The 14,452-nt window shown below is 51.1% G+C and overlaps 1 protein-coding gene across 3 annotated transcripts in view; it reads left to right on the top strand.

Moving 5' to 3' along the window:
- The first annotated feature begins 9,976 nt into the window (after window positions 1–9,976).
- PDE5A (phosphodiesterase 5A) overlaps window positions 9,977–14,452 on the top strand; it is a 104,832-nt gene continuing 100,356 nt past the window's right edge. The window contains exon 1 of one of the 3 annotated variants that reach the window (XM_066384430.1): window positions 9,977–10,822. In XM_066384430.1, coding sequence (XP_066240527.1) covers window positions 10,263–10,822 — 560 coding nt within the window. In that variant the 5' untranslated portion in view covers window positions 9,977–10,262. Of the gene's footprint in view, window positions 10,823–10,847; window positions 11,346–11,690; window positions 12,074–14,452 lie in introns of those variants that run through there. The other 2 variants (XM_066384449.1, XM_066384439.1) reach the window with 2 other exon arrangements.

Genomic DNA, 14,452 nt, shown 5'->3' with positions numbered 1-14,452 from the left:
GCAGAGGCCAAGAGGTCCTGAGAGAGGGAACAGCGAAGGCAACAAAATATGGGGGGGGGGGGCACTGTTGACAGGGCAGAGATACCATGGCCAGCTGCTGAGATACTGAGAAAGGCACCGTGACCTCAGCGGGGAACTTCAGGATTGCACATGACTCCTCTGCGACTTGGGAAGAGCCTCAAGTTTGGGGTTTTTGTGTTTCTAAGAAAATTGTGTTTAAATCATAATGTTGAACTTGAAGTGTTTGTTCCAGGTTTAGAAATCTATTTCACAGAATTTCTTTATTTTTTTGGTGAGAGGAGAGGAGATAGTAAGGCAGAATCCCACATGCACCCCCACCAGGATTCAATCAGCCACCTCCATCTAGGGCTGATGCTGGAGTATCAAGCTATTTTTAGTGCCTGAGGCTGATGTGTTCCAACAGAGCTACCCTGAGTGCCTGAGCCATGTTCGAACCAATCAAGCTACTGGCTGTAAGAGGGGAAGAAGGAAAGAAGGGGGAGGAGGGGAGAAGCAGATGGTTGCTTCTGTGTGCCCTGACTGGGAATTAAATCCAGGATGTCCACACACCAGGCTGAGTCTCTATCCACTGAGCCACTGCCAGGGCCAAGTTCATAAAATTTTGAGCTTGCAGCTTGTGGGAGAAAGTCTGGGCTGGAGGTATAGATAAGTGAGGGGTCATTCCAACATGCCTGCAATAACGGGAATGGGTTCAACTGATCAAGAAAAGCCAATAGAAAAAGAAAAGACAGAAAAGGCCAGAAACCATTAGAAGCCTTGGTCATGGGTTAGAGAGCACAGAGCCAGGCACATGATGCTCAGGAGGTATCAGTCACATGATGAACAAGTGACCTTCATGTTCGGTCCCAGGAGAGCAGGAAGGAGGAGGGGACGGAAATGGCATCGAGAGAGAGAGAGAGAGAGAGAGAAAGAGAAAGAGAGAGGTCACAGATTCATCTCTGCCAGGAGTCAGTCTTGTTCTACAATGGCAGGGTGGCAGGGCATAGGATCTGGAAGGCTGTCGACTCAGAGATGAGATCGCTGAGGAGTTGAGGATGAACAGGGAAGGGGCTGTAGATGGAGGGAGGTCTCATCAGGAAGGGGAGGTGGACCTGAGAAGGGAGAAGGGAGGGCAGAGAAGATGCCTTGGAAACCCAACGGAGAGAACAGAGAAGGTGGTGGTCACCTGCTCTTGTCAACGCCACCGACAGGTCGAGTACTATGAGGACTGAGCGTTTCACCCTGGGAACCCTGGGAATGGCAGTGAGGCGTCAGCTGTGACCTCAGCACGCGCTCATCTCTGGAGTGGACAGGGGAGCACGCCTCCCTGCCGTGGGTTCCAGAGCAAGGGCTGTGGAAGAGAGAAAGAAGTGGCCTCCGGGGCAAGACCCGGGCAGACAACAAGGACGTGAAGGGCACAGGGGCAGATACAGAGTTGCGAACGGGCAGAGCGCGAGTGGGGCGCAGACTCAGGAGAGGGCCACTCCTGGTGAGCTGGGAGACACTCAGCTCCGCATGCGCATGCGTGTGCTGATGAGATTTCCCCCCAGTGCAGAGAGAAAGAGCAACGCGGGGGGAGTAGGCAGAGACTGGGGGCACCAGGACAACAGGACCTGGTGCACAGTGCAAGGGGAGCAGCCCTGCTCCTGCAGGGAAGGCAGGATGTGGGCCCTGCTGAAAGAATGGCGGTAGAGTTGGTGGTGGGATTTAATTTTGCAGATTGGGGGGGGGGTAATAAATAACTTCCCAAGATCCAGGAAGCCAGGGTAGTTTATTTCATTTCTGTCTCAAAATTATTGGGACGTAGGCTAAATGTTGGCCTGAGTGAGACCTAGCATCATTACTCTAAAAAGAATAAATAGTGTCTTAATAAGTGTAAGGCTAAAATTCTATTAAAGTCTGACTATAGGAGGTAGTTGGTTTTTACATATCAAATAATTTGAAAGCAACTACATTGGAAGAAATATAAAGCCATATTTAACAGGACTGGAAGGTTTCTAGGGTCACCAGACCAGCATGACATTAAACAGGAAGCCATCAATAGCGATATTCACTTGAGAAAGACATGTCCAAATCAAACAAGCTCAGAGGGGTACATTTCCTTATAAAATAAACAGAAAATAAATGGGCTAATAGCTGTCTTTCCAGTAATGGTATATTTTCATAAAATACTTTTAAATGACTACAATTTTAATTTTATATAGCAGGCATTCAGAAATCCTTTGTCAGCCAGTACCTGAATGGATGAGGGACCCTCAACGAATCATTGAGGGGCTTTCTGTATCCTCTGAATAGATGATTGTTCTTCTATGCACGACTTACCTCCCCTACTAGAACATTGCTTGTTTGGGTCCTAAAGAAAAAAGAAAAATTTTATAAGCTCTAAAGCAGTTAGTTTTAGTAGAAAAAAAGTAATATAATGGATACATTTATCTGGGACAAAAAGAAGGTGTGAGCAGTCAAGGTGACAAAGATTTCAAAAGGCAAGGAGATATTACTGCATTTTCTAAACTCAACACTCAGTGAACGTTGGCTATGATCATTAACACCATGTTTTCAGTAACTTGGCTTGCAACTACAGTTTCTCTGTAATTAGTGATTGGATTTTCTTGACTATAAATTAAGCAATTGGGATACTGTCTCCATTTTCTGAGGTGGTGACGTGACTTAAACAACCTGAATTTTTCTGTCCAGGAGAGAAAATAATAGTATTTCAATATAGTCCTTTGCAAATATTAAATGATATTAAGTGATATTAAATAAATATTTATTAATTTGGTTTAAAGACTATAGCTGTTTCACATGAAGTGATCAATCTTCAACATTATAAACTATCCGTCCAAGGAGTTGGAAAAGTCACTTTAAGATCAATTAGGGACAACATTATGATTACATATGAGTAAATTCCAACCAACAGAATAATTGTTTCATTGATGTTAGAGAGAGAGAGAGAGAGAGAGAGAGAGAGAGAAGAATTCATTTCTTGTTCCACTTATTCATGCATTCACTGGTTGATTCTTCTAAGTGTCCTGCCTGGGGACTGAACCTGCAAACCTGGCGTTTGAGGACAACACTAACGAACTGAGTTACCCAGCCAAGGTTACTTAATCAATTTTTAAAAAGCAATAGAACTATTGTTTTTTTTGAAAAATACAGAAAAAGTCTCGTAGGGCTTCCAAAAGTCAATTTTGTAGCTTATGTAAAAGTGGGATTGGTTTCCACTCTTCTACTTCAAATAAAAGTGCCATAAATGCTATTTAAGAAGGAAAAGCAAACAAACAAGAAATCATCTTTCTTTCTTTTTTTTTGTTTTTGTTTTTTTTTTTTTTTTGGGGGGGGGGGTTTGTATTTTTCTGAAGCTGGAAGCGGGGAGAGACAGTCAGACTCCCGCATGCGCCAGACCGGGATCCACCCGGCACGCCCACCAGGGGCGATGCTATGCCCCTCCAGGGGTCGCTCTGCCGCGACCAGAGCCACTCTAGCGCCTGGGGCAGAAGCCAAGGAGCCATCCCCAGCGCCTGGGCCATCTTTGCTCCAATGGAGCTTTGGCTGTGGGAGGGGAAGAGAGAGACAGAGAGGAAGGGAGGAGGGGTGGAGAAGCAAATGGGCGCTTCTCCTATGTGCCCTGGCCGGGAATCGAACCCGCGTCCCCCGCACGCCAGGCCGACGCTCTACCGCTGAGCCAACCGGCCAGGGCCGAAATCATCTTTCTTTACATAAAGAGTAAATGCTTTTAAAAAAATCAGTTAATAATCTGGTTATAGACCATAAATATTCACTTACCAGATAAAACCATTAAAATTTTTAAAGTAAATTTTGGTCTTTTTTTTTTTTTTACTTAAGCCATGAATGTACTTTGGGAATTTTAACATGAGATGGTAATTCATAAGTGGCTCATTAATCTCCCCTGCTAAACCTTTAAACAAAAACGGACATTATGTTGCAGAGATTGCTTGAACCGTCTCCATCTGAAGCCCCATACTGATTGTTCTGTATGGTTTCAACTCAGAATGCTTTCTCACAGTTCAGTCTCTTCCTGATTCTTAAGAGGGAGACCTGAAGGCAGCCTTGGGTGGGAGGTGGGGTCCCCCGGGCGCCTGAGACTGTGAGTTTCCTGAAGCACCTGCTCTCTAAATTAAACCTAGAGGAAACGGTAGGAGTTAGCCAGAAGCCAGTAAGACGACACATTTCAGCCCCACCCAAAGTCCTGGACACGCAGGGCGTGCTGCACCTGAAAGAGGGGGGCACTCATGCCTCTGCAGGAAACCGGGTTCACACGGAAAGGGCTGCCAGCTCCTGCAGAGATTACCCTTTGTCCAGAGGACAACGGGGAGCCAGCCAAGTGCTTTAAGAGGGAGGTGACTCCACAGGGCTCTTACTTGAGAGAGATCCCTGACATGGCACCACGAAGAGTCCTGGGGTTCAAAAGCAAAGATGAGAAGGAGGAGGGGAAAGGGGGTGGGGTTAAGAGTCATGAGGTGAGGTCAGGCTTCAAGGACCCCACAATTGGTCGACTGGTCGGAAGGAAGGAGGGTCACAAAGTGAACCATCTGCACCAAAGAGAGAACGCTGACTTCAGAGCATGGGTGTGGAGTCAGTCCTGAGGGACGTGCTGGGTTGGAGTAGTCTGGTGGGAGGGAAAGGGCTGGACGTCCCTGCAGATCACTGGTCCCCAGGGAAGGACTCCCTGGCTCTTTGCGTGGGGGTGCTGGTTCTTTGGTGACCGCTGTGCGGTGAGCCACTGTACAGGGTCACAGCAAAGAAACTGAGGCAATGGGAGGCTGAGCAAATCACCCCTGGTCATGGCACTGGCAACGGGAACGGATGACACAGACTGTTTTCCAATCCAGAGAACAGAAACCAGCTCCCTCTTACAGAACATGTATCCCACTTCACAAAAACAAGCAAGCAAGCCAAAACAACTGTCACTTCTGAAGAGACGCAAAAAGATGACGGCAGACCCCGAAAGCATCCCAGCAGTCTCCTGAGGAGCTCGCACGCAGCGACTGCACAGTTTATAACAGCTCTGGGCTTCCAAGGGGACGACCGCCAAGGAAAAATCACTCACCTTCATTCACGTCGACGTCTTTTTCTTCAGACATTATTGAAAAACATTTTTTCAGTGTTCCAGCCCTAAGAGGCAAACGCGTTGCAGGCTTCACTCCATCACTCACAGGAACAGGTGTGTCACCAAGCAGAAGGGAAACAAAGGGACTAGGTGGGGGGCGCTCTATGGACAGAGTACCCTCTGCTGCTCATGTCCTGATTCCCCTTCTTGGAAGGAAGAACTCTCACTGACGGTGCCATTTTCTGGAAGCACAGCCAGCAATGTCGCCCTGGAACTTCTAGATGGGCATGGCGTCAAACTGTCCCCTCTCTGTGTCTGTGGTTCACGTCCCCATGAGGAAGGAACAGGGACAGCAAGTCGCTGTGACTGTGTGTATGAAAGGACTGCACTTCTAGCTCTGTCTACAGAACCAGACAACCCTTGTTTATTTGTTTACTTATTTTTTAAAAATGCAGTATTTTCTTTTTTTATATTTATTTATTTATTTATTATTTTTGCATTTTTCTGAAGTGAGAAGCGAGGAAGCAGACAGACTCCTGCATGCACCCACCAGGAGTCATGCTCTGCCCATCTGGGGCGATGCTCCACTGCTACCGGAGCCATTCTAGTGCCTGAGGTGGAGGCCATGGAGCCATCCCCAGTGCCCGGGCCAACTTCGTTGCCATGGAGCCTTGGCTGCAGAAGGGGAAGAGAGAGACAAAGAGAAAGGAGAGGGGGCGGGGTGGAGAAGCAGATGGGTGCTTCTCCTGTGTGCCCTGGCCGGGAATTGAACCCAGGATTTCTACACCAGGCCGACACTCTACCACTGAGCCAACCAGACAGGGCCAAAAATTCAGTATTTTCAAAGCATGTCTCACAGTTGAGTGAAAGTATCTGTACAGTGTCCTAGGGTCCCTAACCTGGGGGGTCTTGCTCGAGCTTTCATGAGTTTTATTAAATTGTCAGGTGCTGATTTCTCCTATTTTCAGAGAAAGGGTTCAAAGTAGTCTATATTCAAAGGCTACTTTGCAAAAGATGAAATGTATTCCTGGCCACGCGGGTCTCTCTTTTTTCTGGGATGATGGTGAAGTGACACGTTTGCTTCCATGCCGGGGAGGAGGCCGCTTTCGCAGTGCCGTGGGTGCCATCCTCGGCGGCCTGCAGCATGCGCCTCCACGCGGCAACCAGGACGTGTTTATTCCCAGTGTCCAAAGGGCAGGCCGGCGGCTCTCTAGACGAGAAGCTAGAGCAATAGGCCTTTGCTTCTTCTCTTGATTCTTTTTAAAATTCACATTTCTGTTCCTGCCGTCTTTAAGAGCCTATCTTTAATGACCTACTTTTCAGCTGGTGTTTTAAGTTAAGCACGTCGCACCTGGATGCAGTTCACTTAAGAGTGTTTTGTTTCTCGAGATTTCTTTCTCAACCAGTTACTTTATTTTTCGTCATTCTGATGGGCCAGGGTTCCTTCCTCCGGGAATGATGGAGAAAGTGCAGAACAGCGGACGAGGAGGGAATGTGTTGGTGTACTCTGGATCAGAGCGTGGTTTTACGTTATTTCACGTTTCTGTGAGTGGTGAGTAGTGTTTATCAAGGAAAAACTACAGAATTCCCCCTGATGAACACATTCCCCACATGCAGGTGAAAGGGCGGGGGCCCCAGGGGCAGACCTGCGTCTGAGACAGGACTGCGGAGTGTTATCCACACAGATGGCTGTCCACCCCATTCGCAGGCATCTCCAGGGAAAATTCCACCGTTGCTGGTCCTCACCAATCCACCTGCAATGCACCCTCTGTTGGGAAACTACATCTAGTATCGGTCCTGACTTCCCCCGGCACCCCATCATCATGTCAGTCCCTTTCCTCAGTGTGTGACCTGGGGTGACACAAAGAACAGCTGGTCATCATCCTCTGGGGGATGTCTCCTCCCAGGGACCGGCCGTTGTGCATTAGGCTGGATTCTCAGGCGGAACGTCCCACGCTCGGCTGGGGAAAGCCAAGGCTTCATACCGACTGGAGCTGCTGCACTCGGACGGGGTTCTGTTATTCATGACTCGGCTCTGACTTTGAAGTCGGGAAGTAGGATGAGAGCCCGATTCGCCCATTTAAAGTATCGAGCTGATCCAGACTGCGTAACAGCCTGAAACGGGCCCTCTGACGCCTTCCTCGGCAAACGGCCAGTTCACAGGCACCTCAGAGAGTGGTGATCTTATTAAGGGTGAGAAGACTTCCAAAGACGATTAAAAGCAGGAGCCCTTGGTCAGAGATCTACGGCAGACACAGTTACGTACAATGCACCAACGGTACCGCCAAAGTGCTCCGAGGAAACGCTCACATTTCCTCTCAAGTTGTCCCAGCAAACAGCAGCTGAACCCAAGCCATGTCCGGTTACTGCCTCACCACACGGGATCATTCCTGAGGGGCCTCCATGGTCCCCGCCTCCTGCTGGGGACCCTGTCCCGTGCGAGAGCAGGACCTTGACAACAGACCACGGCAAAGTGATGGGGTGTGCATGGTTATGTGTATGGGACTGTGGGATTATGTTGTGTAAGACCACAGTGCCCGTCCTGCTGGAGTCCCTCCTTCTCCCGGGCTGCCAGTGGCAAAGCAGGAGCTGTGCTGGGGACCCCCATGTGACAAGGAGATGAAGGTGGTTCTAGAAGCAAAGAGGGGCCATCAACCCACAGCCCACAGGTCTCCAGCCAGCACCCAGCCAGGGACAAAATTCTCCATCGCTACAATCCTCAGGAACCGAATTCTGCCGGCAGCACGAAGGAGTTCCTTCTCCATTTGGCCTCAGAGGGGCCTGCAGCTCCGGTGGACCCCCTGCTCGCCTTGTGTGACGTCCCTGGGCAGAGCACCCAGCTCAGTCCAGCCTCGACTCCTGATCTGCAGAAACTGGCAAAGTGCAATGGTGCGTGGCTTTAAGCCACCGAGATTGTGGTGATATCATTGCATGGCAATAAATAGCTCATACGCAGCTCCTCCGTCTCTCTTTCGTCTTTCTTAATCTTAAAATCTTTGTGGAAAGTCCCTCAATCCGTGTGTGTTTGTGTGCAAGTCCCTCAGCCTAATTGTCACGAAGAGATTCAGATATTTAGCAGAAATGAGACATTAGTAATGTGGTATCCATCTCTGTATTGCCTATTAAAAGGTATATACTGTTGATTTGTCCCAATATAAGTGACTCTAAATTGATCATTTGGTTAGAGTATCCACTGGTCTTTCCTAGCAATAATACCTTTTCTCACAGTAACTAATAAGTAACTTGTTAGAAGATACTTTTTATGTAAATGTCCCATGCATCCTCTAATGCTCACCCATTGGTTTTAGCCATCATTCACGATGTTCCTAACTGCATCCTTCCTTTTATCTTCGCTGGTTGTCACTCCACTGTAAGGAACGTTCCCTCCTAGTTCTTTGCATACCTAGCTAATTTTTTATATCTAAATGGAACCGCACAAAGTAAACGGCTTGTCATTTGTTATTATCTTTATCTATCCCCAGAAGAAGATTAAGGTCAGTAGAGGCCCCCGGTGCAGAAGCAAATATTGGGCCCCTGACATTAGAAAAAAGTATAAAGTTGGGGTTTTGCGGGGCCCTTCAGAAGTCGGGGTCCAGGGCACATGCCTGGTACAACCGCCATTAAATCCACGATATTCACATCATTCCAGATTCGCCCATTGGAAGCTCCCTTCAAACATATTTTCTGTCCTTTGGATATGTTGGCACCGTTTTTAAGCCTTTCTTCTTTTTCTGGGAAAACAAGATTTTCTGAGTACATGTTGTACTTTTCCTGTCCCAAGACCTGGATCAAGACTCTTGATTTCTTTTAAAATGAAGAATTTAGTAACCAAAATATGGGTACTAAGTGTTCTCACTGCCTGCTGTTCTCAGTGAGAGAGCTGAAATACACACACACACACACATTATATATATGAAGAGAGAAAGAGAGATTTAACCAAAGACATGCAAGATATAGACATACATTAAAACTATAAATCACTGCTGGGAGAAATTCTGAAAGACAAAAATAGATGGATAAATATACTATGTTCACGGATTGTAGGATTCGCTAACATTAGAATGTCACTTATGAAGATGTCTTTGCTCAGCATCTCACAAAGGCTGCCATCAACCTATTGGCTGGGACTGGGGTCTTTCTGGGGGCTGAATGGGGAAACACCTACTTCTGAAGTCACTCAGATCATTGGCAGTATTTAGTCCCTTGCATTTAAAAGACCTGAGACTACTTTTTTTTTTTTTTTTGCCCGTTGGAGCTCCCTGTAAGCTGTCCACTCTAGGCTGCCCACAGCTCTTAGACACTGCCTGCCTTTCCTCATCCTGTGGGACTTCCTCCGTTTGGGGGTTTGTTAAAGGTAGGTAGGGAACTGGCTTTTGGTATATCACTGCTAATAGGGTCCTTTACACGTTGTGCAACATACAAGACCAGATTTAATTCTGCTCCCACCCTCCAAATATTAGTTTGTTGAAAAAAGCACCAGATTAAAACGGTAGGTACAGGACTGGGATACAGGGACGAGGACAAAGCAAAGGAGGACACCAATCCCTCTTCGTAGAGCAGGATGGGGAGAGAACAAAGCAAGGCTGGAAGGCTGCAGCCCTTCCAACGGATTCTTTTGAATGGGGGAGGGGGCAAGTTCATTCTAGTTAGACATAAATGATGAATTAACTTAAAATTGAACTAAATGCCTGCTCTGCACAGTTCTGTCGCCCGTGCTCTGGTGGTCACCCTGGTTGTACAGAGGTGTCCTCCTGTTCTGACTTCAAACACAAGCCATCTTGGTTACTACGGTTTACCCTTTTCTTTCAGGGAAAATCTTTTTCCAAGTCATGAAAAGGGGATGTTTGATGCAAAGGCATTTAATTCGTAATGATTATTACTGTTGTTATCATTAACATGGAGCACAGAAAAGGCCATGTTGGAAGTCACCCGCAAGCCCGTCCTGGTGACTTCGCCCCAACTCTCCCTCCCTGGGCGCGCTCAGTGGCCGAGGCGCCCTGAACCACCTCGCGGCCTGGGCTCCGAGTGTGTCGCCGCTGCTTCCCGACTTCCAGCGCAGGCAGGGCTGGAGCAGAGCACGGCACACGGTCATTGTTCGCCCAGGCCCAAGGAGCAGCGCCCAGGGTGGCCCCAGGGTGGCACCACAGCTCCCTCTCGGGGAAACTTCCTCTAGCGACCGCTCTCCGGGTTAGGGATGCATCTCCACGTCGCGACCTCCCCTTTGCAAGAGCGGGACACGCGCGAACACACCCGTCACCTCCGCGCGACCCGGAGCGCACTCAACGCGCAGCGCACCCCAGCGGCCTCGTGCCGCCTTCAGGCCGTGGCCACTGGCCTTCCGCAGAGCTCGCCAGTTGCCGCCGCGGCCGCCTCGGGATCGGGGACTCAAGAGGCGGCAGGAGCGGGTCCCCGCCGGACCGCTGGAGGCGCGGCCGCGGCCCCGCCCGCCGCACCTGGAGCCCGGACCCGGAGAGGCGGGGCGGGACTGCAGGCTGGCCCGGCGCCCGCGCAGCTGGCCAAAGCCGGCCGGACCCGAGCGAGGCGCGGGGGAGGGTCTCGAGGCCAAGGCCGCTTCTCCAGGGAGGGACCCCAGCAGGGGTGGAACCGGCCCCCGCGAGGCACAGAGGCGCGCGGCCCGGGCATGGAGCGGGCGGGCCCTGGCTCCACGCGGCCGCGGAACCACGACTCGGTGGAAGCGTGGCTGGACGATAACTGGGACTTCACCTTCTCTTACTTTGTTAGGAAAGCCAGCAGGTAAGAGGAGGACCCGCGGCGGACCCGGTCGGGGCGCGGAGTCTGACCTGGGCTGATCTCCCAGGGCATGGTCCCCTTCTCTCCCCACTGCACAGCCTCGGATCCCGGGCCTTGATTTTAAAGTAGGTCCTCGGTCCTGCTCCAGTGCAGAGACCTCGGCTTTCAGGCGAGCGCAGTCGAAACACTCAAAGGTGGGACTGGGTCCAACTTGCTCGCAAAGTTCAAATACAAAAATGTCCGGGCGGCCCCCGCCTCCGCCGCCCGCATTCCTGGGAGCTGGTCCCGTGCGCCCGCGCTCACGGTCTCCTGCAGCCCGTCCCCTGCCTGGAGCCTGAAACCTCCGTGGCGAAACCAAAACAGTTTGAGCCCCTTCCCTGCAGCTCCGGAAGCACCGTTTCCAGTCCAGTCCCGGCGGCGGCGCTCCTCCCCCGGCCCCTCGTCTGGGCCTGGCGGGGCGGGGAGCCGGGCAGGGGGTGAGAAAGCGGGGCAGCCCCGGGCCAGCGACATGCGGAGCCTTCCCCAAGTGAGTGCCGGCGCCGTGTCCCCCTCTGGTTCCCGGCTGTCCCACGCGCCTCCATTCGCCTGCTCCTGCGCCCGAGGCGGCGCCGCGGGCTGGGCTCTGGGAAGGGTGGCAACACGGCGTGGAGGGACCCAGGGACGGGCGGGTCCCGCGTGGCCGGGGAGACCCTAGGGCCAGCCCTGCCTGGTCGGGAGCCAAAGCTGGCGGCCGCGCCGGGGAGGCGGGGACGGATATGTCCTCTGGGAGGCGGCCGCGCCGCGGGCATTGGGGCGCGCGTGGGAAACGCTCGCGGAGAGTTGGGAGGAACCGAGGCTGGAGCCGAGGGACTGGGAGGGGAGGGGAGAGCGCAGGGCGGGCGGGTCCCCGAAGCCTGTGGACTCAGTGCGGAGCCGGAGCGCAGATAGAGCTCCTGCGCGCTCGAGCGGGCTCCGGGACGACCCTGGGGGCAGGGCCCCAGCCGGCGCTGGCCTGGGGCCGGGAAGTGATGGTGGGAGCGCTGGCCCGGGCTGGGCGCGGGGCTCCCACCCGCCGGCGCACAGCCGCCGCTGTGCCGGGCGCTCCCCGCCAGGGGGCGGCGCGGCGGGGGCTCTAGGGGCGCCCGCTCCAGTACCCAACTCACCTGGGCGCGCCGTCGCCCCCCGAGCCTGCTGGAGTCTGGCGTCGGCCGGGGCCTCACGGCCCGCTCCTGGCCTGCCGACGTCTGCTATGTTGCCTTTTGGAGACAGAACGAGGTACCTCCCCGGCACCCCCTTCCCACTCCCCGGGGCGCGGCGGTCCGGGGCTGGGTGGCGGCGCCGGTCACCCGGCGGGGGATGCTGCCCTGACAGTGTACCGGGTGACGTGTGGAGCCCCTTGACCGTCTGCGGAGCATTACTCTGCAGTTTTAGAGGTGCTTTCTTGAACCTCGTTTCTTCTAACAAACGTCTAGAGTTGGGGTCGACCTAACTGTTTTCAGGGTGTTTGACAGAGACAACGGTTTGGGAAAGATTTCATCTCTCCTGCGCAATTAGGGCCTCCTCTGCGAGCCAGCCTACTTCTCCCGTGGAGACTCCACATCTGGGGGCCTGGGGGGTTTCTCTCCAAAGGCGCTCTCTTCAAGAGCTTGGCTTTAGCACGAAGGCCAGTGAGGTTTGGGATTGTCCATCGCTGTGGGCGACAGTTTTCAGAGGTCCCCAGCTGCTCCCAGGCCATTTGTCCTATTTCCTTCACCAGGGTACCCTCACCGTTCTGCCCTCAGTGCATTGTGGAGCAGAGGACCGGAAGGAGGCAAGGGAAAGGGGCTAATTTTTTAAGCGTGGGGGTGTTTTTTTCTTTCAAGCAGTTGCCCTTTTCTCTTCCTCCTGCCCATTTAAAGACAAAAACCAGGTTGCTTGAGGGTGGTTTTCAACTAGTCCACCTAACAACACGACTTTCAGAGCCTGCTGGAGCTTTGAAAGTAGTATTTTCGTGGGAAAGACATTGAAAATGTTACTTTTTTTTTTTTTTTTTTACATTACGTTTCTCCCAAGTAACATTGGTTGGAAATCCTAATTCTCAAAATTATGCTTGTCAGTGTAAAATTGAGATCTGAGGCTCTGGCCGTTTTTCCGTTAGGGTTTTTATAGTACAGCTGATGTTGGTGGTGGGCTGCACACTTTCTGTGACCTCTGCCTGTGTATATGTGGGTGCACACGCGCGCACGCTCATAAGAGGAGAGTTTATGTTGAGTTCAAGTCAGAAAACGAAAGTATAAAACAGAGTATCTCAGACCCTTAGTCTGAGGAGTTTCAAAGTGCTGGAAGCTGTTGGTATGTAGCCAGGGATGCATCATAAAACACTAGTTCAGTTCGGGTTTGTATTTGGTGGCCTTAAGATAAGAGAGTAAGAAAGAGAGATTTGTCTCCTAGTTGCTTATAGAATTGCCAAACTGCTGAACCCAGTGTGATTCACTTAGTTGGGCTGCAGACATTTCAACTTTACAACTAATATATAAATATATACAATGTGTCCGTAAAGTCATGGTGCACTTTTGACTGGTCACAGGAAAGCAACAAAAGACAATAGAAATGTCAAATCTGCACCAAATAGAAGGAAAACTCTCCCAATTTTATACCTATTTAGTGCAGTTCGATGTGGGCTCAAGCACAGGTTTTTAGGGCTCCTTAGGTAGCTATCCCGTATAGCCTCTACAGACTCATCACTGACTGATGGCCTACCAGAACAGGGTTTCTCCACCAAACTGCCGGTTTCCTTCAACTGCTTATCCCACCGAGTAATGTTATTCCTATGTGGTGGCGCTTCGTTATAAATGCGCCAATATTCACATTGCACTTTGGTCACGGATTCGAATTTAGCGAGCCACAGAATACACTGAACTTTCCTCTGTACCGTCCACATCTCGACTGGCATGGCCGTGGGCTGCTCCGCTGTATACACGGTGTTACATCATCATCTGCGCATGTGCACATGCTGCCACATCATCCTACAGAAACTGGGAGGGTTTTCCTTTTATTTGGTGCAGATTTCACATTTCTATCGTCCTTTTTTTGTTTGTTTGTTTGTTTTTATTTTTCTGTAGTTGGAAACGGGGGGGGGGGGCAGACAGACTCCTACATGCACCCAACCGAGATCCACCTGGCATGCCCACCAGGGGGAGATGCTCTGCCCATCTGGGGCGTCGCTCTGTTGCTACCAGAGCCATTCTAGTGCCTGAGGCAGAGGCCATGGAAACATCCTCAGCGCCTGGGCCAACTTTGCTCCAATGGAGCCTTGGCTACGGGAGGGGAAGAGAGAGACAGAGAGAAAGGAGAGGGGGAGGGGTAGAGAAGCAGATGGGCACTTCTTCTGTGTGCCCTGGCCAGGAATTGAACCCAGGACTCCTGCACACCAAGCCGACGCTCTACCACTGAGCCAACCGGCCAGGGCCTCTATCGTCTTTTGTTGCTTTCCTGTGACCAGTCAAAAGTGCACCATGATTTTACGGACACACTGTATATTATTTTATATATATATATATATATATATATTTTTTTTTTTTTTTTTTTTTTTTTCCCAACTAGAAGCTCCCATTACTTTGCTCTGTCCTCTTAGTTACACTTTGTAAGGGTAAATGAATACTGTAGGTGACTCAG

This window comes from Saccopteryx leptura, chromosome 1 (assembly GCF_036850995.1).
Source record: "Saccopteryx leptura isolate mSacLep1 chromosome 1, mSacLep1_pri_phased_curated, whole genome shotgun sequence".
NCBI lineage: Eukaryota > Metazoa > Chordata > Mammalia > Chiroptera > Emballonuridae > Saccopteryx > Saccopteryx leptura.
The sequence above is the reverse complement of the archived record's forward strand: the minus strand, read 5'-3'. Positions and strand labels throughout refer to the sequence as shown.